This window comes from Eumetopias jubatus, unplaced genomic scaffold (assembly GCF_037043125.1).
Source record: "Eumetopias jubatus isolate StellerSeaLion01/CBP00866 unplaced genomic scaffold, mEumJub1_p1.0 scaffold_10, whole genome shotgun sequence".
Lineage (NCBI taxonomy): Eukaryota > Metazoa > Chordata > Mammalia > Carnivora > Otariidae > Eumetopias > Eumetopias jubatus.
Genome location: NW_028274816.1, coordinates 78,967,539 through 78,994,141, shown reverse-complemented (window position 1 = coordinate 78,994,141; position 26,603 = coordinate 78,967,539). Strand labels below are relative to the sequence as shown.

At 44.3% G+C, this 26,603-nt stretch overlaps 1 protein-coding gene across 2 annotated transcripts in view; it reads right to left on the bottom strand.

Annotated features, from left to right (window-relative positions):
* RABEP1 (rabaptin, RAB GTPase binding effector protein 1) overlaps window positions 1-26,341 on the bottom strand; it is a 98,793-nt gene extending 72,452 nt beyond the window's left edge. For both annotated transcript variants that reach the window (XM_088028051.1, XM_088028052.1), the window contains exon 1: window positions 26,109-26,341. In XM_088028051.1, coding sequence (XP_087884177.1) covers window positions 26,109-26,142 — 34 coding nt within the window. In that variant the 5' untranslated portion in view covers window positions 26,143-26,341. The remainder of the gene's footprint in view (window positions 1-26,108) is intronic.
* Window positions 26,342-26,603: the final 262 nt, after the last annotated feature.

Here is a 26,603-nt window from a genome sequence, read left to right as displayed (position 1 = left end):
GCACAGGGGTGCCTGGCTGGCTCAGTCAGAGGAACGCGCAACTCTTGATCTCAGGGTCGTGAGTTCAAGCCCCACGATGGGTGTAGAACTTTCTTAAAAAATTAAATAAACCTAAAAAAAAAAAAAAACGAAGTACTGATACATGCTACAAAATGGATGGCCCTTGAAAACACTGTACTAACTGAAAGATGCCAGACACCAAAAGCTACATACAGTATGATTCTATGTAGAAGTAATGTCCAAAAACAGGAAGATCCAGAGAGACTAAGAGTAGGAAAGTGGGTGCCAGGAGGGTGGGGAGCAGTGGGGAGTGACTGTGGATCATGTGGGGATTCTTTCTGGGGTGAGAAAACTGTCCTAGAAATCAGTGGTGATGGGTGCATGGCTCTGTGGAAATTCTAAAAACCAGAAAACTGTCCATTTTAAAATGGGTGAACTTGATGGCATGTGAACGGAATCTCAATAAAACTGTTGTTTTAAAAAGTTAATGTCACCTGCTTTTCCATTTGGAGGTCTTGTTTTGGTTTTTTACTCTTTGAATGTGGCTACTAGAAAAAGTTACGTTACACTCTTTGGCTCCCATTACATACCTACGGGCCAGCACTGGAGGGCCTGCCGGCACCCTGGATATTCCAAGCGCTCGTTTTGACCCCTAATTCTCCTACCCTCTCTAGTTCTCCCAATTTGCCAGGCTGCTTCAAATATCTCCGTCCTCTGCTGCCGACTTAGACCCTGAGGTCAGTCATCTTAAAACCCCAGCTTCCCTTCCACCCTCTGCTCTCACAGGAGCGCACACTGCCCTAATGCAACACACAGACTTTTACTGCTCTAAGGAGCTAAGAAGTCTGTGCCAGAATGCAAAGTTCACTAAGACACTGAGCACCTTGCTCAGTTTAGCGGGCATGTTTTGATGACAGACGCAGCGCATGAACTTACAGTCTGGTGCAAGCTCTTTATCTGCTTGCAGACCACAGCTGTAGTGGACAACCACCATATCCATGGCTGCCCACCATCTTTTCAACTGTTTTCCACATTCATTTTTTTAAAGATTTTATCTATATGTCAGAGAGACAGCGAGAGAGGGAACACAAGCAGGGGGAGTGGGAGAGGGAAAAGCAGGCCTCCCATGGAGCAGGGAGCCCGATGCGGGGCTCGATCCCAGGACCCTGGGATCATGACCTGAGCCAAAGGCAGACGCTTCACCTATTGAGCCATCCAGATGGTCCCAGTAAACTTTATTTTTTAAAATGCTATTGGTTAAACTTTGAATAGTTTTCTAAATCAAAAACATGAACACCTTTAGTAAAGCTGTAACGAGAGGTGTGGCAACTCTGACCACCTCCACACACTATCAGCACCATGCCCTCCCACCAAAAGTCTGAAGGATTCACAGGAATGAAAAACTTACCCATTTCAATGCTTAACTCAGAAGCAGACTTCTCTTCCCATCTGACTTAATACAATACTCTCTAAGATCCGATTTTATCTCCTAATAACCCTTAGTGTTCTTGGAGTCAGAAAACAAAGGATATGGAAAAAGCAGAGTTTAGGCAGGAAGGCCGACAGTAAACTGAAAATCCTTGTAGGTGAGCAGACCCCACTGACAGCAAGGAGGGCTGGGTCACAGAGAAACAAAGAACAATGACTAGAACTGAGCTGAAATTTCTAACGTTTAGTATAAAAGCAAACAAATCTAATTTTAAAATTCAGTAGCACTGGAGAGTCATCAGCTTACAGCTCAGTCCTAAAACTGATGTTCATAGTAATAAATCATTAATAGAAGATTTAATGATGGGGGTGCCTGGGTGGCTCAGTCAAACGTCCAACTCTTGATTTCAGCTGAGGTCTTAATCTCAAGGTCATGAGTTCAAACCCCACATTTGGCTCCACGTGGGAATGGAGCCTGCTTTAAAAAAAAAAAAAAAAAAAAAAGATTTAATGATGTCCAGTGCACTTTGTTGAAGGAAACAGGGTAAAGTGCAATTTATTTTGGAAAAGCTGCTTAAAAAAATGCTACATTCCAAGCACCAAGAATGTGGCCTCTAAATACTGTTTCCCACTAAAAGGAACCAGAGCTCCTTAGAAAAAGTGACTGATTCCAGGCCTGGGCAGGAAGGGTACAAGACAAGCTGAAACATCTATTGGGGTTGTATCAAAGGACTTACGAGTCTTAGAGAATACAATGGCCAAAAGAGATCATTTGAACATCAAAGCACACCTCCCCTTCAAGATATATTCATTTCCTAATCCTCAGAACCTATAAATATTAACCTTCTATGGCAAAGGACATGATGAAGGACCTTGAGGAGTTTATCCTCGATTCTCCAGTGGGCAATCCGTATGTACCTTTTTAAGAAACAGGAGTTGTGCAACAGACACACAGAGGACTCTGCAACGTGACAAGCAAGGTGGAGACTGGGGTGGGGCAGCCAGGGGACGCCGGAAGGGGCAAGGACTGCAGCTCCCCCGGAGCCTCTGGAAGGAGCATGGCCCTGCCAACGCCTGAAAGTTCAGCCCAGTGATATGGATTCTGGACTTCCAGCCTCCCCAGCTGTGAGATAATACATTTCTGTTGTTTTAAGCCATCCAGTCTGTGGTAATTTGTTGCAGCAGCCATAGTAAACTAATACGAGCAATAAAAACAACAATGAAGCAAAACACAAATGTACATTATTTAAATCTGCATAATCTTGACATAAAAAGAAAAAAAAACCTGATTGGTCACCTTTGAAGGATTCTAGGCAACCAAGTCATTGCTTCGAAAGCTTACCAGGGAAAAGCATCACTCCTTTATTCTCCATTTCCTACACAAAATATCCCTTAAGGTAGCAAAATTTACAAGCAGCATTCTTCCTTACAGAAGTATTCCAGCTGGTAATTACCATGTGACAAACCCTAATGAACGGAGAAATCTAGGAAATGGTCATCAATGGTCCTCACATCATAAAAAGAGCCAACCAGACGTTATGTGCCCCTGATGGAGGTACACGTTACCACTCTGAGATTGGTCTTTAAAAAGAAAACAAATCCACCGCGCACACAAAAAATGCCAAAAACCACGTAACAAACAAAAAGCTGTAGATCTGAGTATGACTTTAGATCTAACTTCCAATTTAGAGGAAACACAGAAGACAGAAGAATATGGAGAACACCAAAACATGGATGCAATTAGAAGTTAAGAGGCGAATGTGCCACAGGATGGCCTTCTTCAACAAATAAATTATAAGGGGGGAAAAAAAGAGACAAGACAGATCAACCAATTTTAATGGCCCTTATTTTGGATCCTGATTTGAACAAACTCAATTTTTTTTAAGATTTTATTTATTTATTTGACAGAGAGAGAGAGCGAGAGAGGGAACACAAGCAGGGGGAGTGGGAGAGGGAGAAGCAGACTCCCCACTGAGCAGGGAGCCCGATGCGGGGCTCGATCCCAGGACCCTGGGATCATGACCTGAGCCGAAGGCAGACTCGTTTAACGATTGAGCCACCCAGGCGCCCCCAAACTCAATTTTTTAAATTGAGACGACTGAGGAAATGTCCACGCTGACTGGATATTTTGTGATAAAGAATGACTGTTAACTGCTTTTAGATGTGATAATAGTATCGTGGCTATGTTTACATAGATACTGAAATGTTTTCAAAAGAAATCATAGATGTTTGAGATTTGCTATTTAAAAATCCAGGCGAGGAAGTAGAGAGAGGGGTTATAGACGAAACAAGATTGGCTACACATCAACAGTTATGACACATGGAGGGTGGTGGGTCTACCTACTAATCTTTTTACTTTTTAAGTGTTTAAAATGTTCCCAATGCCCCGACATCTAATAGTAAAACTTACAAGTCTCAGAGACAAAGAGAAAATCCTGAAACCAGCTCGGGAGAAGAGATATGTAACCTACAATGGTAGAAACATTAGATTGGCAACAGACCTATCCACAGAGACCTGGCAGGCCAGAAAGGACTGGCATAATTATCTTCAGAGCACTAAACGAGAAAAATATGCAGCCAAGAATACTATATCCAGCGAGGCTGTCATTGAAAATAGAAGGAGAGATAAAAAGTTTCCAGGGCAAACAAAAACTAAAAGAATTTGCAAACACGAAACCAGCCCTCCAAGAAATATTGAAACGGGTCCTCTAAGCAAAGAGAGAGCCTAAAAGCAGCATAGATCAGAAAGGAACACAGACAATATATAGTCACAGTTACCTGACAGGCAATACAATGGCACTAAATTCATACCTTTCAATAGTTACCCTGAATGTAAATGGGCTCAATGCCCCAATCAAAAGACACAGGCTATCAGAGTGGATTAAAAAACAAGACCCATCAATATGCTGTCTGCAAGAGACTCATTTTAGACCCAAAGACACCCCCAGATTGAAAGTGAGGGGTGGAAAACCATTTACCATGCTAATGGACACCAAAAGAAAGCTGGGGTGGCAATCCTTATATCAGACAAACTAGATTTTAAAACAAAGACTGTAATAAGAGATGAGGAAGGACACTATATCCTACTGAAAGGGTCTATCCAACAAGAAGATCTAACAATTGTAAATATCTATGCCCCGAACGTGGGAGCAGCCGATTATATAAGGCAATTAATAACAAAAGCAAAGAAACACATTTACAACAATACAATAATAGTGGGGGACTTTAACACCCCCCTGACTGAAATGGACAGATCTAAGCAAAAGATCAACAAGGAAATAAAGACTTTAAATGACACACTGGACCAAATGGACTCCACAGACATATTCAGAACATTCCATCCCAAAGCAACGGAATACACATTCTTCGCTAGTGCCCATGGAAAATTCTCCAGAATTGATCACATCCTAGGTCACAAATCAGGTCTCAACCGGTACCAAAAGACTGGGATTATTCCCTGCATATTTTCGGACCACAACGCTTTGAAACTAGAACTCAATCACAAGAGGAAAATCAGAGAGAACTCAAATACATGGAGGCTAAGTGTTTAAAATGTTCCACATAAAGGACTCTAAGTTTAATTTTTTTTTTTTAAGTCTCGTCTCTTCTGTGTTGGAAGGCTTACCTCTAAATTAGCCAAAAAATAATATGCCCATAAAACATCATTCCAGGGCACCTGGGTGGCTCAGTCGGTTAAACATCCAACTCTTGATTTCGGCTGAGATCATGATCTCAGGGTCATGAGACTGAGCCCTGCATCGGGCTTGGCTTCGAGCTCAGTGAGGAGTTTGCTTAAGATTCTCTCTCTCCCACGAACCATGAGAGACGATGGACTCTGAAAAACAAACTGAGGGTTCTAGAGGGGGAGGGGGGTGGGGGATGGGTTAGCCTGGTGATGGGTATTCAAGAGGGCACGTTCTGCGTGGAGCACTGGGTGTTATGCACAAACAATGAATCATGGAACACTGCATCAAAAACTAATCATGTAGTGTATGGTGATTAACATAACAATAAAAAATTATTAAAAAAAAAAAGATGCTCTCTCTCCCTCTGCCCCTCCCAGCCCTTATGCTCCTTCGCCCATTCTCTTTAAAAAAAAAAAAAAAAAAAAAAATTTCATTCCTCCACCATTCCAGATAATGGGGCATTATACATATTCACACATATAATTCACAATGGGGAACTATTTAATAAAAGATTTGTTTCTGATTATTACCAATTCCTTCAAAATAAAATGGTCATCGGTTTAGAATATTTTTTTTTTAATTTGACAAAGAGCACAAGCAGGGGGAGGAGCAGAGGGAGAGAGAAAAGCAGTCTCCCTACTAAGCAGGGAGCCCAATGTGGGGCTCGATCCCAGGACCCCGAGATCATGACCTGAACCAAAGGCAGACGCTCAACCGACTGAGCCACCAAGGCGCCCCAGTTTAGAATATTCTTAAGATTTATTATTTATAGGGGAAACGTCAAACCTTAGAATGTTTTATTATACTGTAAATTCAAATTCCCTATGTGCAGTGTCCTTCATTATAACACAGAAAATCTAAAATGTAGATGTCATTTCCTATCTCCCTACACTTAGGTTGTAAAAAGGCTACATATAGCTACAAAATTGACATCAGGAGATATTTATCAGAAAAAAAGTTCTTTGGGGGTGCCTGGCTGGCTCAGTCAGTTGAGCATCTGCCTTCGGCTCGGGTCATGATCCCGGGGTCCTGGGATTGAGCCCCACATCAGGCTCCCTGCTCAGCGGGAGGCCTGCTTCTCCCTCTCCCTCTGCCTGCCACTGCCCCCGCTTGTACTTTCTGTCAAATAAAAAAGAAAAAAAATCTTAAAAAAAAAAAAGTTCTTTGGGATGCCTGGGTGGCTGGTGGCTCAGTCAGTTGGGCATCTGCCTCTGGCTCAGGTCATGATCCCAGGGTCCTGGGATCAAGTTCCACATCGGGATCCTTGGTCAGCGGGGAGCCTGCTTCTCCCTCTGCCCGCCACTCCCCCTGCTTGTGCTCATGCTCTCTGACAAAGTCTTTAAAAAAAAAATTCTTCATAAATATATAATAAAAACACAAAGATTTATAAGGAAAAGTTGAATGCATTATTTATGAGCTTTTCAGAAACATCAAGGTCATACATAAGAGGGATCAAAATTTTGATAAATACCTATCCTGCCTACAAGTGGATAAAGAAAATTAATTACATGTCCCTAGAAGGGGACACGAGAAACAAACAGGTAAAACATTTCAAGGAGCATGCACTGATGTTAATCTTAGTGTGGGGGGGGGCAAATATTGATCTGTCAAGGCCTAGACAGATCTCCCTGTGACTACAGGTAATTAACAGGGGAGATTAATATAGAAGATTCATGCATCACATAAGTGGGAATTACAAACCGGTGTAATACCACCTCCTAGGGGTGCTCTCTCACTTAGTGACACTGTTTATTGAGCATTATACTGTTAAGATTTTTTTAATCGTGTGTACAATTTTATATCAGAATGGTAAAGAGGCATTCTAAAGCATTTTGTTAGAAACCAGTGGTTCTCAACTGGAGGTGAGTTTGCTCCCAGAGGACATCTGGCAATGTGGGAAACATTTCTGGTTGTCACGACCTGAGGGGGGGGGTACTGACATCTACTGGGTAGAGCCCAGAGATGCTGCTCAACATCCTACAATATCCAGGACGGCCCCCCCCACAGCAATGAATTATCTGGCCCCAGAGGCCAACGGTGACAAAGGTGAGAGATCAGCTATAAACTCACAGGGCTGAGACCTTCAGAGCCAGAGTGATGTCTAGATGACCGGTAAATAGTCCCTTCCATCCTAAAGTTCTGAGGTTCATCCAGTCCAAATCTACAGTGAGTCCTTAAAGTTCTGCCACATTCTCTCCCACACTCACTTAGCATCTGCACAGGTGTTTCTCAGCACTCACAATCTCACAAGAAAATGAAGTAAGGGACACCTGGCTGGCTCAGTCGTTAAGTGTCTGCCTTCAGCTCAGGTCATGATCCCAGGGTCCTGGGATCGAGTCCCACATCGGGCTCCCTGCTCAGTGGAGAGCCTGCTTCTCCCTTTCCCGCTCCTGCCTGTGCTCTCTGTCAAATAAATAAAAGGGCTTTAAAAAAGAGAAAGAAAGAAAATGAAGTTTGATTTAAATACTGGAGAAATCCAGGAAAGACACAGTAATCCTACCAAACCTATGCAAACACCACATATAAAATATTCATGGGTGTTTTTCAGAGTTTAAAAAACTTTTTTTTTAATGCAGGAAGACAGTGCATAAGGAATTAATTTGATTTCTTGTTCCAAATTCAACCAGATCACTCAATAATTTATGGCAACAAAAGTTTCACACACACAAAAATATCTAGACTTGCTGGAGTAATGTCTCTGTATGAAAAGCTCTTAATCATCAATAAAAAGACAAATATTATTTAATGGTTAAAGGATAAAGATGGATCATTTACAAAAGAATTCCAAAAACCAACAGAAATCAAATGCAAATCTGAACAACTTTGCTCACCAAAACTAGCCAACATTTTTGTGGATTTCTTTCTTTCCTTCCCCTTTTTTTTTTTTTTGTAGGCTCCACACCCAGCATGGAGCCCAACCCAGGCCTTGAACTCATGGCCCTAAGATCAAGACCTGAGCTGATACCAAGAGTCAAGATGCTTAACCGACTAAGGCACCAGGTGTCCCTGTGGATTTCTTTTTTTTAAAGATACGACTACTTAGTGTTCGCGTGCTCATGCACTGCTGGTGGGAGCACACAGTACTACAATCTTAAAGGATGGTGTATTAATATTTTTTATTTTCCATACGGTTATGATGCTTTGACATCATGGAGCCCTGCTGGCCAGGAAGGGAATGCCGCCCCCAGGGTTAGTTAGTTCCTAGAGATAAACAACTCACCTATGAGCATGCCCGTCACGTGCAAACCAACTAAGCCCAAGTCTACACTACAACCACCTCATTCATCTAACTCTCACACACCAAGCCAGTATGACCCCTGTCTTAAAATCACCCCATGGCCAGGTATCAGAAAACCAGAGACCCACTGACATTATTCAAACTATACGTTCCTAAGCTTGTTCCATCCTGCCTCCTCGGCCCCACCTACTCCTTCACATGGAAACCCCAAGAGAGGCTCTAGGCCACGCTTTCCCTGTGCTCCTCCTTCTTCCCGACCAAGCCCGGTATGCCCCCGTGACCCTGTGCAGCGTGGCATGCCCCACTCTCCTGGACACTCTAAGTGATAAACTCTTCTTTCAAAGGCAGTTGTGTCTGTATCTGTCACCTTACCACACCTGAGTAAAACAAATCCAGGGTATAGTTCAAGACAGGTGACTACATGGTAGTCAACAGCAAAAGTCTTACAAGTTTGTATATTCTTTTTTTTTTAAGATTTATTTATTTTGAGAGAGAGAATGAGAGAGAGAGAGCACATAAGAGGGGGGAGGGTCAGAGAGAGAAGCAGACTCCCTGCCGAGCAGGGAGTCCGATGCGGGACTCGATCCTGGGACTCCAGGACCATGACCCGAGCCGAAGGCAGTCGCTTAACCAACTGAGCCACCGAGGCGCCCACAAGTTTGTATATTCTTTAACCAATTTCACTGCCAAGATTTCATCCTAAAGAAGTAATCATAGATAAGTGTAGATTTAATTACAAGAACGTTGACTGTACCATCAATTAAAATTCCAAAATATCAAAATAACCAATGTCTAACAATAGAAAAATGACCCCCAAAAATGAAAGAGCTTTACAAGTTTCAAAGATGAAACTTCAAAGAGAACATAACAAATTCTATCAAATCTATAGGGAATAAATATTTCCTACATTATTTAAACTTTCCTCAGTATAGTAAAAGAATGTTTCCCAATTTATTTTACCAGGTTAGTATAATCACGATACCAAAAGCCAAGGTAGTTCCAAAATGGAAATATAGGCCAACCACACCTATGACTAGAATTGCAAAAAAATTAAATAAAATCTAGCTACCTACTAGAAGAACAGTCCATACAACCAACTTGAGTTTACCCCAAGTATACAAAAATCTGTCCAACATTAAGAAATAATCAATTTTGTTAAAGAGACCAAAAAGACCTGAAACAGTCCCAGTGAATACAACAAAAAGGAAAAAAGTAAAGCAATTAAAGAGGAAATAACTATGGGAAACAAAGAATGCCAACAGAAGGACGATCCATCCACGTGCCTAGAGGAGAGAATGCAACAAATGGAACAAAGAAAATACTAAAAGACTTAAAGGAATAAATATTCCCAAAATGTAATCAGAACTACATCTGCAAGAGAAAAAGTAATTAAGATGTAAGCCAAGAGGCTCCCATGGGAGGAAAGTGGAGGAGAGAAGTGGGCCCTTGGCCATCCCCGAGCAGTGGAGCCAGCCCTGGACTGCTTTACCTCCAACCTGGTCACACACAGACACACTGAACCCTTTACGTGAGGGAGCCACTAGGGACTGGCTCTCCAACTGCTCGGAGACAGAAGTACTCCAAGTCCGTAAGAATACATCAAAATGTAAATGTACCAGACAACTTCCGAAACAACTAACAGATTTACTGAGGAAGTATCTGCACTAGTGCTTACTACAATGCTATCTGTAATGCGGAAAAAGTTAAAACTCAAATACAGAGAGAATTCAACATATTACGGAACCCATACCATGTAGGACTATGCGCTCATTAAAAATATCACTATTTAACAGCACATCATGAACACCTCTTCATGTAAGTGGGAAGAGCATCCTATAAAAGTAAAATTTTTTAATCAAAAATTTTTTAAAGATTTTATTTATTTATTGGACAGAGAGAGACACAGCGAGAGAGGGAACACAAGCAGGGGGAGAGGGAGAGGTGGGGCTCATTCCCAGGACCCTGAGATCATGACCCGAGCCGAAGGCAGACGCTCAACGACTGAGCCACCCAGGCGCCCCGGTAAATTAGACTTTTAAACCAGTGTGGTTTTGGGGCGCCTGGTGGCTCAGTCGTTAAGCGTCTGCCTTCGGCTCAGGTCATGATCCCAGGGTCCTGGGATCGAGTCCCGCATCGGGCTCCCTGTCGGTGGGAGGCCTGCTTCTCCCTCTGCCTGCCACTCCCCCTGCTTGTGTGCTCTCTCTGTCAAATAAATAAAAATCTTTTAAAGCAAAAGTGTGTTTTTGAAAAATAACTTACAACACAGGAAAATTCCACATTATAAAATAAAAATAGAAAACCACATGTGCGATATGATCAACAGGTTAAACATTTCTTTCTGTAAGGAATCTATTAAGATTTATTTATTTACTTGAGAGCGCACATGAGCACGCAAGCAGGGAGGGGTAGAGGGAAAGGGAGAAGGAGAGAATCCCAAGCAGACTCCTGCTCAGCACAGAGCCCTTCATGGGGCTTGATCTCAGGACCCTGAGATCATGACCTGAACTGAAATCAAGAGTTGATGCCCCAACAGACCAAACCACCCAGGTGCCCCACGAGTTTAAATATTTTTTATTTGTAGACATAGAACATGACCAGAAATAGACCAGAATGACAAAATCCTCTGAAGGATGGAATTACGGGTGAGTCCAGCTTTCTTTACATATTCTTTGCGCTTTATGATCAAAAAAGAAACTTGGGATTTTCTTATCATTTTGCCCCTTTTTTAATGATCTAAAATTTATAACACTGACCTGAGAGATAGTGGGTGGAATGAAAGTAGTCATGGGAACTGAATCTTGGGCAAGTTACTGAAGTTTTAGTTCCTCAATTGTGAAATATGGATAATACTACCCTTTAAGAACCTGGATAAATAAATTATAGAGTTAATGCATTTAAAGTGTCATAAGGCACTGTAATTGTAAAGACTTTTTGCTAGAGATACATATTCTCCTTAGTTTATGAACGCAGTCAATGAGGTTTTCTCTAAAGGCCTTTTGGGAGGGGGCAGGAGAGGGGAAGACGGTGGGCAGACTTAATATGCTCATTCTAAATTTTATCTGAATTAATAAATACCAAAGAATGGCTGGGAGGAAACGTGACAAAATGAATAATGAGGGGTTCCTGGCTCTCAGAATATGAAACCACTAGAAAGTATCAGTGTAGCAACTGTTATCATATGGTATCACACCAGAAGAGATAAATTAATAGAACAACATACAATCTGGAAATGAACTCAAGTGTCCCTGGATAGTTAGCATATAATACATAGTGGTGTTTCAAAATCAATGGAGAGAAATGGATTAATCACTACGTGGTACAAGAACTTCTGGCTAGCCATTTGAAAATAAACTGTAAGAGCTGGATTCCTACCTCAGTCCTTACATCAAAATAAATCCCAATGTGATCAAATATTTAAAAGTAAATACTAGAAGATAACATGAGGATGCAGAAGTAAATCTAGAAACCATAAAAGAAAAAAGTATTAAGTCACATAAAAATTAAAATATGTCCATATGCCAAAACATCTCAAAATTAAAATACAAACTGGGGGAGACTTCTGCTACACCTGCTACACACAGAACAGAGAAGTCAACTTCCCCATATGCAAAGAACTTAATTTGTTAAATTAAGGAGCTGTAAGTACTCTGATGCCCTGATGGTGAGCCTGTAAACTCAAACCTTTTTGAAAGAGAATTTGGCATTTGCCATTAAATTTTTAAACCTGCACATTCTTTGACTTGCTAATTCCAGTTCGAAGAATTTACACCACAAAAAACATTCACAGGCGTGTGCCATGACAGGGACAAGGATATTCACCGTAGTATTCCTGTAATGGCATAAATATTCATCAATGGGGACTTATTTTTTAAAATTATACTACATTTATAATTGCACAAAAATGATCTATTTCAAAATTGATGACATAATCTGTATCAAAAAGGAAGCTTGAGAACAGCATATGCAGCATGATTCCACTTTTAAATCATCAGGACACATACGTTTTTAAAAACTGGAAAATATATATACCAGGCCTTTAATACTGTTTACCTCTGAGTGATGAGCTTATGAGCTTATATGGACTTTTCCTCTTTTTAGAAATTTACACAATGTTTTACCATGAGCACTTATTATTTTCGATGCGAACATTTTTAATTAAGAAATTTAAAAACACATAGCATGAAAGAGTAGACAAATACAACATCCATGGAACAGAACAGAGCACCCAGAAACAAAACCACACAAACAGAGTCAACTCATGTGTGACAAAGAAGGAAAGCCAGTTCAATGGAGAAAGGACAGCCTTTTCAACAAACGATGGTGCTGGAACAGCTAGGCTGCACGTGAAAACAGAAGAATCTAGATGCAGACCTTATACCCTTCACAAAAATTAACTCAAAATGAGTTACAGACCTAAATGTAAAATGCAAAACTATTAAACTCCTAGAGCAAAACACAGGAGAAAACTAGATGACCTTGGATATGGCAATGACTTTTTAGATACAACCCCAAAGGCACAATCCATGAAAGAAATAATTGATAAGTTGGACTTCATTAAAATTTAACACTTCTGGGGGCACTTCGGTGGCTTAATCCATTAAGCACCTGCCTTGAGCTCGGGTCATAATCCCAGGGTCCTGGGATCGAGTCCCGCATTGGGCTCCCCACTCAGCTCCCCACTCCCCCCCTGCTTCTCCCTCTCTCTCTCCCTCTGCCCCTGCTCTCTCTCTCTCTCAAATAAATAAAATCTTTTAAAAAAAAAATGCTCAGCAAGAGACGCTGTCAGGAGAACGAGAAGACAAGCCACAGGCTCAGAGAAAATACTGACAAAAGACACATCTGATAAAGGACTGTTATCCAAAATATACAAGGAACTCTTAACAACTCAACAGTAAAGAAAATGAACCACCTGATTCAAAGATGGGCCAAAATTCTGAACGGACACTTCACAAAAGATACACAGACAGCAAATAGGCAAATGAAAAGATGCTCCCCATCATGTCATTAGGGAACTGCAAATTAAAACAAGATGGCACCGCGCGGCTACTGGAATGGAGAAAATCCCAGACACGGATACCACCAAATGCTGGTGAGGAGGCGGAGCCACAGGAATTCTCATTCCCTGCTGGTGGGAAGGCAAAGCGGTGTGGCCACTGTGACATACTCTCACGACTCGGCAATCACACCCTTTGGTTTCTCCCATCCACACAGAAATCGGCATCACAGCAGTTTTACACGTGATCCCCAAAACTTGGAAGCAACCATGATGTCCTTCAGTAGGTGAAGGGAAAAACTGGTACATCCATACAACAGAATATTAATCAGTGCTGAAAAGCCACAAAAAACACATGGAGGGACCTTAAACACATATTGCTAAGTGAAAAAAGCCAATCTATAGGATTCCAATGACCTGACATTCTGGAAAAGGTGAAACCATGGAAACAGTGAAAAGATCAGAGGTTGCCAAGAATTTGGGGGGGCAGAGGGGAGAAGAATGATGATGAACAGGTAGGACTCAGGGCACTGAAACTGCTGTATGAAACCACAACAGTGAATGAATACATGTCATTGTACACTCATCCAAACTCACAGAACGTACAACAGCAAGTGAACCCTAATGCAAATGATGGACTTTGAGTGATAATAATGCACCATGAGCAGGCTCACCAACTGTAGCAAATGTACCACACGGATGTGGAATGCTGATGGTGGGGGAGCCTGGTGGGGGCGGGGGTATAAGGAAACTGTACTTTCTGTTCAATTTTGCTGTGAACCTGAACCTTCTCTGAAGGGGCCCCCGGCTGGCTCAGTCAACAGAGCATATGACTCTTGATCTCAGGTTGTACATTCAAGCCCCATGTCAGGTGTAGAGATTACTTGAAAATAAAACCTTTAAAAAAAAAAAAGTACTTTAAAAAAAATCAAAAAGTAAAACTTCTCTAAAAAAATAGTCTATTTTTTTAATGTAACTGTATCTGTATCCCCAGTGCCTAGTATAAACACTCAAAAAATTTTTTAAAAAAATACACAGCATGGTGCAAGTCATATAGCTTCTCAATAAATCATAGTTGTTCTTTTGCTATGAACCAATATGATACAGTGAATAGAAACATAAACTGAGGGAATGTTAGCAAACATTAGAAAGGGGGCTGAGGGTCTTGATCAAAAAGAATGCTTCTGATGTACTACCCACAGGTCACACAGATTCTAGGTCTGGAGTATCTTCGCCAACTTTAGGTTGAGCACGAGCAAACCACATGGCATTAGAACATCTGGCTACCCCAGCAGAGGAAGCCATGAAGAATGGTGGGGGTGCAGAATCCCGCTATGAGGAGCCACCAAGATGGGAGCAAGCTCTTTAAATATCTCAAGGCCTTCTGTGTGGAAGAGAAAATAGCCTAGTTCTGATTTGTTCCAAAGGCCAGAACCAAGGTGCATAAGCTACATGTAGGGAACTTATTTGGGCCTGATCAAATTAAGAATTTTCTAATACAGTTACCACAGAAAACAGAAGTGTTCTAGGAAGACTAAATTTTCATCTGTTTGGAACACACAGCAAATTTTTGCAATAGAGATGGATCTAAACTGTTAATATCCCTTCTGTAACTGTCTACAGAAGCTTACAAGGTTCACAATAAAACGAAAGAAAGTAGTTTCAAACAAACTCTGCTCTGGAGGAGATAAGAAAGTCGGGGACATTAGATCTAGAGGGGGTGGGAGGCCGCAGCAGTCGGTTATTTGGAGACAACAAACGTAGCAGGAGCTTAGAAAAAGTAGATGTCAACTGGGGATTAAGTGGTAAATATCTGTCTTGATTTTTAATAGCCTTAACCAAAGGAATGGTACCCTACATCATGGTTTGCTTCCCGCACCCCATCAGATTTTCCATAATAAGGACCCAATCATCTCCTGTACGTATGACTCTCCCAGCCTTTCTCAACGGAAGTTCCATGCCAGAATGAAGCACCAATGCCCACAGTCTCCAAAGTGTATAATGAATTAACTTCTCTCTCCTGTGCATCTAGAACAGTACTGGCTATATCGCCTGTAGGGTAACTGGGAAAACCGCCCGATTATTTTCCGTGTTCTGCGGTTAAGAGGAGGAATCCAGGTGAGTACAGATGAGCTAATCTACTTGGCTGCAACAAAGGTCTCAGAGCTACACCATCCATGAGGACAGGTACCATTTTACCTTGTTCACAGGTGACAGGCAGATCACGTATGCTGCATAAACGAGGAAAAAAATGGAGGCTACATGTACGTTTTAGTCAGTTTCTCCTCTAACTCAGAGTCTTCTCTCCCTTTTCCCTTCTGTTCTGTAGGATGAGATCCAGCTCTCCAGTTCCTGCTCCATCTAATCTGCTCTCAGCTCCTCAGAGAGCTGGCCCTACTTACTTTCTCCTTGAGATCTTCAGGCTCCCCCTTTCTACGGGCAGTTCCACCAGCACCGACAATGTATATCTTTTTAAGATTTAGTTATTTATTTGAGAGAGCACACGCATGAGCAGGGGGAGGAGCAGAGGGAGACAGCCAAGTAGACTCCCCGCGGTGGAGCCCGACACGGGGCTCAATCCCAGGACCCCGATATCAGGACCTGAGCTGAAATCAAGACTCAGACTCTTAACTGAATGAGCCAGCCAGGAGCCCCCCCCCCACCCCCCGCTTAGTTTCTATTTTTGGGTTTTTGTTTTTTTTTAAATATTTTATTTATTTGACAGAGAGAGACAGCGAGAGAGGGAACACAAGCAGGAGGAGTGGGAGAGGGAGAAGCAGGCTTCCCGCCGAGCAGGGAGCCCGTCGCGGGGCTCGATCCCAGGACCCTGGGACCATGACCTGAGCCGAAGGCAGACACGCTTAACGACGGAGCCCCCCAGGCGCCCCCAGTTTCTATTTTTGAAACACACAACGTCACAACTCTATGGCCCTTCCCAAGCGACTGCCCTGACTGCAGGTGTATCACCACAATTTTAAATGTCTATCCATGCTTCCTCTATTTACTTCCTTGCTGAAACTCTTCCCCTAGAGGTCCCGACAGTCATTAAGTGCTGATTTCGATGACCATTCAGGTCTTCACCTGACTTCTGTGCAGCATTTACTACTGGTGACCATCACCCTGCACACTGACTCTTAATAATACTAATCTTCCCCCAACTCTCCTTTTTTACGATTCATCATTGGTTTCCTCCTCATCATCCAACCCATCAGTTTCATCTGTGGCCCTCCTCACAGACTGTCCTTTTGTTGTAATCTCCCCAACACAGGGGCCATCATGCAACAAGCATACGCAATGAGCGGCACTCACTCTGGATGATTTCCAAACATCTGACTACCGAAAGTTCATCCACACCCTGCTTTCTTCCTAAAGCTCCAGGCCACACGTCCTGCTACCTACTAGGTATTTCCACACGGCTACCCCACTAGCGCTCCACATCAACATACCAAAACCAAATCTGCCACTTTCTCCTATTCAACCTGCCCTCCCGCTGGTCCCCCAGATTGGTGATCAGCAGCTATACTCCCAGAAGCCTCCTTCATTTCCCTCCTGCCTGCACCCCAGACCAAGTGTTCAACAAGCTGCTATTTGCCCACCACAGTATTTCTCCCATCTATTATTTCCTTCACTCCACTCCCAGAGACATAAGACAGAACCCCATCATCTCTCTTGGACCACAGGAACAGCCTAGCCAATCTCCTTAACCACCTGCCAGTCTACCCTCTGTATAACTTCCAGAGCAAGCTTCCTATAGCTCAGGTTGGGTGACACTATGACTCTACCAAAACACACATGCCTAGCCACATCACCTAGAAAAACCCAAACTCCTTAGCTAGAGGCAAAGCTTTCCACCATTCAGGCTCAACCCCTTCCCTCAAGCCTGTCTCTTATCAAGACACAGGCTCCCATACCACCAGATAATTCACTCACCTCACCTCACCCTGCACACGCTCCAGCTGTACCCTCCAAGGCGCCTCCTCTCCTCTACCACCTTTCTCCAAGACACCACCGCCATCTGTCAGAAATTCCACACAACTCTCAAGGCTCTATTCAAATACCACTTTCTCCAGTATAACTTGGGGTGCAGTAAGGGTTGAATGGAGGGAAGGACCTATGTTAACTAAACTTCCTGAATGATTTAGGATGCTCCCTACTGTGTGTTGTCGAAGTACCATAAATGAAGAAAAGCTACCACGTTATCGTAACAGCACACTGTCCTCTGACTTTCTTTCAACAAATACCTATAGCTCATATGCACTCCATGACAAACATGGTGCTGGGGACAGCACCACCAGCCAGAAAAAATGCCCTTTCCTCATGGGATCTGTCTTCACCACTAGACTTTACATTCCATAACAAAAGGAGCATTTCTAGTTTGTTGTAATATCCGCAACACAATGCCCACCATGCGTAAGGCATAAGCAGTAAATATTTATTTAAAGAATGAAAGTATTAAAGAAAAAGGAATGATAATAAGGAGTTTTGTGCATTTTGACTAAAATCAAGTTACATCAATTCTATGATTCTGTCCAGGTGACATCATAATGAGGCCTCCAGGCAAAGTTCATTCTACATAAACAGGAGCAGTAACCAGAAGAGAAATGACAGCCTCATTCTCCTCCTAAATTCTAGTATTGTCTCTGCTACAATGCAAGTCACTTCCATTTCTTTAGTCCATAATTTCCTGATCTGTAAAATTAGGGAAGATAACTAGTCTTTAAGACTCCTTTCAGTGCCATGTCTCTAAATCTACTACTCTCTACAGGTAAAATACATCTAGAAAACATCAAGTACCACCAGAAGTCATTAACAACTGACATCCATCTCAAAGATCAGAAAATGTTAAGTATTACAACTGTACCAAAAAGAATAAAATACCTAGGAATAAACTTAATGAAAGAGATGAAAGACCTCTATAAACTATAAAACACTGATTAAAGCAACTGAAGATGACAAAAATGGAAAGACATTCCATGCTCATGGATTAGAAGAATTAATACTGTTAAAATGTCCATACTACCCAATACAATCTACAGATTCAAAGCTATCCCTACCAAAATGCCAACAGCATTTTTCACAGAACTAGAATAATACTAAAACTTGCATGGAATCATAAAAGACCCCAAATAGCCAGAGGAATCCTGAGAAAGAGGAACAAAGCTGGAGATACCACAATTCCAAACTTCAGGCGATAGTAGAGAGCTATAGTTATCAAAACAGTGTGGTACTGGCATGAAAACAGACACACAGATCAACGGAACAGAATGCAGAGCCCAGAACTAAACCCGCACACGATCAGTTAATCTATGATAAGAGGCAAGAATATACAAGGGGAAAAAGACCGTCTCTTCAGTAAATGGTGCTGGAAAAACTGGACAGCTACATGCAAAAAAATGAAACTGGACCACTTTCTCACACCACACACAAAAATAAACTCAAAATGGATTAAAGACCTAAAGGTGAGGCCTGAAACCATAAAAATCCTAGGGGAATGCAAGCAGTAATTTCTCTGACATCAGCCATAGCTACATTTTTCTAGATGTGTCTCCTCAGGCAAGGGAAGCAAAAGCTAAAACTATTGGGACCACATCAAAATAAAAAGCCTTTGCAGAGCAAAGGAAACTTCAACAAAACTAAAAGGCAACCCAGTGAATGGAGGAGACTTGCAAATGATATATCCAGTAAGAGGTTACTACCTAAAATACATAAAGAACTTCTACAGCTCAACACCAAAAGAACAAATAACTCAATGAAAAAATGGGCAGAAGACCTGAATAGTCATTTCTCCAAAGACATCCAGATGGCCAACAGACACATGGAAAGATGTTCAACATCACTCATCATCGGGGAAATGCAAATCAAAACCACAACAAGATACCACCTCACACATGTCAGAATGGCTACAGTCAAAAAGACAGGAATCTACAAATGTTGACAAGGATGTGGAGAAAAAGGAACCCTTGTGCACTGCAGGGTGAGAATGCAAACTGGTACAGCCACTGTGGAGAACAGTATGGAGGTTCCTCAAATAATTAAAAATGGAACTACCATACGATCCAATAATTCCACTACTGGGTATTGAAAGTAAGAGAACAAAAACACCAACTCAAAAAAATTATGTACCCCCATGTTCACTGCAGCATTATCTTACAACAGCCAAGATGTGGAGGCAACCCAAGTGTCCAGTGATGATGGACGGGTAAAGATGTGGTATAGATACAGAATGGAATTTTACTCGGCTGCGAAAAAGAGTGGGTTCTTGCCATTTGTGACACTATGGATGGATCTAGAGAGTATTATGCTAAGTGAAATAAGTCAGAGAAAGACAAATGCTGCATGATTTAACTTCTATGTAAAATCTTAAAAACCAAATGCATAAACAAACAAAAGGCAGAAAGAAACAAACCCATAAATGAGAAGAGATGGTTGCTAGAGGGGAGCGGGGGGGGGGGGGGGAGACGGGCAGAATGAGCGGAGGGGAGAGGGAGGTCCCGGCTTCCGGTGATGGCATGAACACGTCACAGGGATGAAAGGGTCAGCGTGGAGAATACAATGATACCGCAATAGATGGCGACCACACCTGTGGTGCGCATAGAACAACGCACGGACTTCTCAGATCACTAGGCCGTACACCTGAAACTAACACTATGTACCGACTACACTTCAAAGAAAAAAGTTTTTAAAGACACCTTCCAAGTGCCTGAAAGGCAATGCAAGTTGAAGCTGACACACTGGGGGATCAGGGGGGAGATGTTAAGGAAATTCAAAACTACCTGAGAGGAGAAATAAAGAGAGTATCTGAGAAGAACCTAATATTATCAAATTTCTTCAGGCTCACATAGAGAAGATGCCTTGGATTCCCTCTGTGTGGTCCTAGGGAAGAGAACTAAAACCTGTGGGTAGAAGTTATGGTGAGGCAAGCTTCCGCTCAATTAAAGCACACACAAAAACACTGTAACCAGTCAAAAACAGGAGGTAGTGAGTTTGCTCGCTCTCCAGAGGCATTCAAACAGAAATCAGTCTACCACCTGGAAGAGATTCAGGTTATCTAATGAGAAAAGTGAACAAAGATACCTTCCTTCATAACTCTTCCTGTTCTCTGGTAGTAGCAGCTTCCTCTGGGATCCAACAGAGGAAAATGAGCCTCTACCGCTAGGCACCTCCTCGGTTCACATTAGTGTGTCCCAGGCCCATTCCTTCAACTCGATCAAGACTCTTGAAAGGAGAACTGTCTCTCTCTCAGTCATTTCTATGTCCCGCCCCCCACACCACCTGCCACAACTGTAGCATACAAAAATGGTTACTAGATACTCGTGAAGGCTAAACTCAATTTAACGATTATACAAGAAAAGCACATCATATTTCACTACATAAAGAGCTCCTGTATGATGTAGTCACGAGATTTCAGAAACCAGAGCCCTTAAGAGTCAAAGGCAGTTCTATCCCCAGGGAGCCAGGTAAAACATACAAATTAAAGACTATCACACAATCCTGGGCTACTGTGGGTTGGGATATCGGAGCAGTAAGACTGCAGGGTGAACTCAGGGCTTTTGTGTTCTGGATCAAGTATCTCTGAAAGTTTAGTAGTTGGGAGATTTCTCAAGTTATAATAAATGAACCAAATGTATGAATCATTGAATAATGGTATTAAAATAATTGGCTATCCATTTGGAAGAAAAATAAAATTAGATCCCCACGTCATGTCAAAAATAAATTCCAGATGCAGGTGGCTTCTCCCAGCAAGCCAGAAAGTGGCTTCCCAGAAGGCCAACAAAGTCTGGATCTCAGTTCTGGGAGTGGCCTCTTGAAGACTGATTTCTTCCCTGGGCGCTCTGCCTCAGCCCTAGGGATAGCAGCTGCCCCGTAGAGTTGCTATTCCTATATACTTTAGAATTTTCTTTTACTCTTAGGTAATCTCCTGTTTAGCTAATGCTTTTTTTAAGATTTTATTTATTTGAATGAGTGAGAGAGAGAGAGAGAGAGAGAGAACAGGAGCAGGGGGAAGGGCAGCAAGAGAAGCAGACTCCCTGATGAGCAGGGAGCCTCATGTGGGACTCAATCCCAGGACCCCAGGATCATGACCTTAGTGGAAGGCAGATGCTTAACTGACTGAGCCACCCAGGCGCCCGCTAATGCTTCTTGATACGAAACTTTGTTTAGTATAAACCTTGTTAAAATTCAAAAACAAATTCTAGATGGTTTAAAGTACTAAATATAAAAGACAAAACCATAAAAGTATTGAAAATGAGGGTTGTTTTTTTAATAAACATGGGAGTTGGGGAGGTCTTCCTAAGAGCAGTAACCATAAAATGTTAAAAATGGTCAGATCCATGTAAAAATTAAAGCTTTCTGCACAACAGAAGGAAGACCAAGTATATATAATCACTATCTGGGAAGTACAAATTTAAAAGCCATCATGTCATGTACTTGCTTAAAACCCTTCAGTGACTTCTGCTTCAGCTCCGAGGCTGAAACCCACTCAGGCCAGCCCATACTGGCCTTTCTCCAGTACTCTCACCGCCCTGCTTCTTCCAAACAGGGACTCCTGTTCACCCTTCAGATCCCAGCTCTAGCACCTCTGCCTCAGAAACCTTTCCTGGACTCCCTAAATGGGTCAAATCCCTAAGTTATAGGCATTCATTGCACTGCATACCTCTCACAGCTGCTCAAGCCAAAAACGTCTGAGTGACCCTTCACTCCTCCCTCTCTTTCCCTCTCTCTCTCTCTCCCCCTCTCATTCCATATCTAATCCAAATCCTGTTGGTCAAACCTTCAAAATATAACCTCCGTCAATACACCCAGTCCAAGCCTTACCACTTTGTCCCCAGATTAATGCCTCCCTTTACTCTACTGCCAATCTAGCAGCCAGTGATTTTTTTAAAACATAAGTCATATCACATCACTCTTCTGCTCAAAACTCTCAACGGTTCCCTTCGTGAGAGCCAATCAATGCTGCTAGGGCCCTGCAAGGTCTGCCGCCATGCCATGACCTCTCACCTCGTACCCTACCCTCCCTCCCCTCTCCCACCTCCCCCCCCCACGCCCCCCATAACTTCATTCTGGCCAGACTGACCTCCATGCCCTTCCCCAGACATGCCAGACACACCCTTCCTGAAAGCATTTACAAAAACTGACCCCTGTCTGGAACATTCTTCCTCCAGACAGCCTCACAGCTGACCCTCTCTCCTTCAGGTCACCTTCTCAATAAGGCTGACCAGCCCAACCCCCTTCCTTCTACCCTGCTCTATTTTTCCCCTTTTCCACAGCATTTGTCACCTGACAATCTAAACCATTTGCTTATGTTTGTAGTTGAGTATCTGTTTCTCCCACACTAAGGCAGGGCTGTTCACCATGTGCGTGGCCCACTGATGTATCCCAAACACCTACAGCCGTGCCTGGCGCACAGTTCATCACTGGATTTCCTAGAACCTAACACAGGGCTTTGCAAAGACGAGGTACTCAAACATCTGTTAGCTGAAGAATATCATTTCTTCGATCTATCCGAAGATACAAATTTAAAACAGCTGACATTATCCAGGGCTGGTAAGAGTGCAAAGGAAATCCACCCTCTCATATACTGTTGGCAGGTATGTAAATTGATACCTTTTTTGAGAGTAAGCTAGCAATCGCTATTAAAATTTAAACCACTCAGCGCTCACGTCCTTTAAGTCAGTAATCTTACAGAAGCAAAAGAGTGCCTGAAAAACAAGTACAAGATATCTATGGTAGCACTGCTGATAAAATGAAAAACTTGTCCAATAATGAAAACCAGCTGTCCATCAACAGAAAAACCGACAAATAAATCCTGTGTGGTAGATGCATGTGATGGAATGAAACATACCTCTAACACTGACCTTGAAAGTAGTCCATGATCTGGTGAACAGACCAGAGGGCTCTGACAGGAGGTGGGCTGGATTGGAACTCTGGCTCCCTCCACCTCCTGGCTACGGAACTCTACAGACACTTTCAACTTGTTTGTGCTTCAGTTTCCTCATCAGTAGAATAGGAACAATATCCCAGGAGCAGGCGCCCCACCGACCCGAAGATCCCCTGAGCAAGGCACGCAGAGCTGACAGCACAGGACACCGCCACAGGACCACTCACAAGCTTGTAATAATGACAGACAACCTGCACTAGGTGAGACAGACGAGTCGCAGACCTATCTGCAGAAAGCATGTCCACTTCAGTGGAGAAGTTAGCACGTCTGTGTAACCACAGGAAAAAAGTCAAGAAGGACAGGAAACTTACTACGGGTGACCTCTGGGAGATGGGAGAAGACATATTTCTTCTTTATACACACACATTTTCAATGGAGGGACTTTACAAGGCAGTGTTTTTAAATAAAAAATGAAATCAGAGTAAATGCTTCTATGATATAGTTTAACTTGGATTTTAAAATACTAAAATTTGAAAATCTTTATCCATAGTCTTTGAATTCTCAAGATGAAAGGGAATAATTAGATGACATTCCTATGGCTATTAAAATTACCTTAATTCTAAATGAATAAACTGAGATGCACCAGCAAAAAAAAGCAAAGCAAAACAAAAAACTTTTTCAATAAACTTACAAAACAAAAAATTAAAAAGAATAAAAAGGAAATTATATTTCATTCTATCAATTTACACACAAATCAATCCTTTTCTTAATCTACCATATCTCCATGGAAAACAAAGATAGTAAAAAAAAAAAAAAAGTTAAACAATATCAACATAAAAGACAAGCTGCTTCTAAAATGAGGAAAGCAGGATTAGGGACACCTGGGTGGCTCAGTCGGTTAAGCGTCTGCCTTCGGCTCGGGTCATGATCCCAGGAGCCCCGCATCAGGCTCCTTGCTTGGTGGGGACCCTGCTTCTCCCTCTCCCTCTGCCACTCCCCCTGCTTGTGCTCTCTGACAAATAAATCTTGAAAAAAATTTTTACAAAAAAAAAAGAGAAAAGCGGGATTAAAGTAAAAAACTGAACAGTTATCTTTGACTGCCAGTGTGGCTCAAAAGAATTCCACATGTATTTTTAAAACTCAGCAGGGCAAGGACATCTGAGCGAGCCTAAAGCTAAGGTGTTAAAAAGTGACCTATATTAAGTTCGGCCAAAGAGAAAAATTAAATCCCCACGATGAACTTCTAAGAAGATGCTGACACAAAGCCCTGGGATTTACCGAACCCGCTCTCCTTTTGTGCACAGTGGCTGTGGCTGCTCATTTGCTACACTAATTGAAAAATAAATACTGCAATCTATGCAAACTGAATCTCATCCCGACTCACAGGATTTGAGGAACAGGGAACAAACCTGCACTAAGAATAGCAAAAGAACACAAGATTTCCTAAAGCTAATTTTTCCCACCCTCTTTCAAGTGCTTAGTCATTTCTGTCTATTTACAAGACCATTCCGCATCCTCGAAGGGGGGAGAATTCTTTTCCAGACTGCCCTGTCACCTGAGCGGCCCCAGACCTGTCTCCGCGCAGCCCGGGAGAAGGCGGCAGCCAGCTGAGCATCCCTCCCACTCCAGACCAGAGCCAGAAACCACTGGGGCTCTGTGGGCTCTGCCTCCGTCAGCAGTAACAAAGGGCGGTTTGTGGAAAGGCAGTGTTCTTCCCCGACACCCAGTGCAAAGGTGAGGACTACACTGCACGCAGCCAGACAACAGCCCCGCTTGCTCTCCCCGCGCAACTCCGGGGATGGGGGCTCCCCATCTCTCCGCGGGCTCCCAACAAAACCGAAAACTGGGCGCGAGCAGGCTCTGGAGCCTACTTCCCGGAGAGCCGCTAGCCCTAACATCTGATAACATTGTTTCGGGCTCCCCAAAGGCAGGAACAAAGGCGAAGTTTTTCACGAAAGGCTGTAACTTAACACACCACCCTAGGCACGGGCCAAGTTTTTCACTAAGCACCTACTGTGTGCCCGGCATCACCCGCCAAGGTCCCACTCACGCCGACCCGTCGCTGGGCGCACACGCCCATGGCAGAAACACACCTGCAAGAACTTTCTCACCTAGACACTCTGCGGAGGGGCAAGCACACTGTCTCCCAACCGAACTCTAGGTAGTAACACCTGGAACGAGGTGGTCGACCTCTCAAGGGTCTGGGGCTCAGCCCGCGCCTCCCAGAAGGTCACGAAGGGCTCCGACAACCCACTTGGGAGGACTCAGGATGGGGCTCTTTCTCCTTCCAAGAAGGCAAGTGCTACAAAAGACACGCTTCCCCGACTTGCACATCAAGCACCACTGTCCTTACTCCCCAAAGCCCCCAGGACGACGCTGAGCGCCTGAGTCCACGCAGGTGGCCGTCTTCCCCGACAAAGTGGAAAGGCGTGCAGGAGCCTCCTTTCGAAAGCGTGCCTAAGGTCAAAGAGGCTGCGGCTGCCCAGAGCTCGTCACTGGGGGGGGGGGGGGGCGCGTCCTCTGGACCCCCACCCCCCCCCACCAGGCGCCGGCACTGACCATGAGGCCGCACGGCCCCTCCGGGAGCGCCACCCGGGCCCTGCCGCCCCGCGGGGTGCCGCGCGCGCGCGCGCGGCGCACACGGGCAGGGCCCCGAGGTCCGCAGCCTCCCCGCCGCACGGCCCACGTGCCGGGCCCTCCCCGCCGCCCGCCGGCCCCGCGGCCTCCCCCCGCCCTGCCTTCCGCGCGCCCCGCCGCCGCCCCCGCGCGCTCCCGCCGCGCCCCACGGGGCCCCGGGCCCGCGCGCGCCCCCCGCCGCCCGAGCGCCCCCGCGCCGCGCCGCCCGGCAGGCCGCGCCCGCCGCGCCGGCCATGGTGGGCGCCTCACCGTCGGGCTGAGGAGCCGGGCCCGGCTGCGCCATGGCCGGGCGGCGGCCTCGCGGAGCGGGGCGGGCGGGCGGCCGGCGTCCCGGGCTCCCGCGGGCTCAGCTGGCGGAGGAGGCGTCGACCGAGCCGCCGCCGCCGCCGCCCAGGGAGGAACCGCTAAGGCTGGAGCCGCCGGCGCCGCCACAGCCGCGGGCAGAGACGGACCCGAGCGCCGACCTCCGCCTCCTCATCCTGACAGCGGGAAATAAGCAGTGCGCAGGCGCGGGGGGAAGGGGCGGCACGTGACGCCGCCCGGGGGGAGGGGCGGGGCCTCGCCGCGAAGCTGCGCGGCGCGGGAGGAGGGGGAGCGGGTGAGGAGGCTGGGGGGAACGAGGGCCGCGGGGTCCGGGGAGGGGCACGGGCGGCTCCCGGGGGGCGACTCGCAGGCCTCCGTCCCAGCACAGGGCAAAGAAGAACCGAGTATAGCCAGGGACGCGCGAGGAGCCCGGGTGGTGGG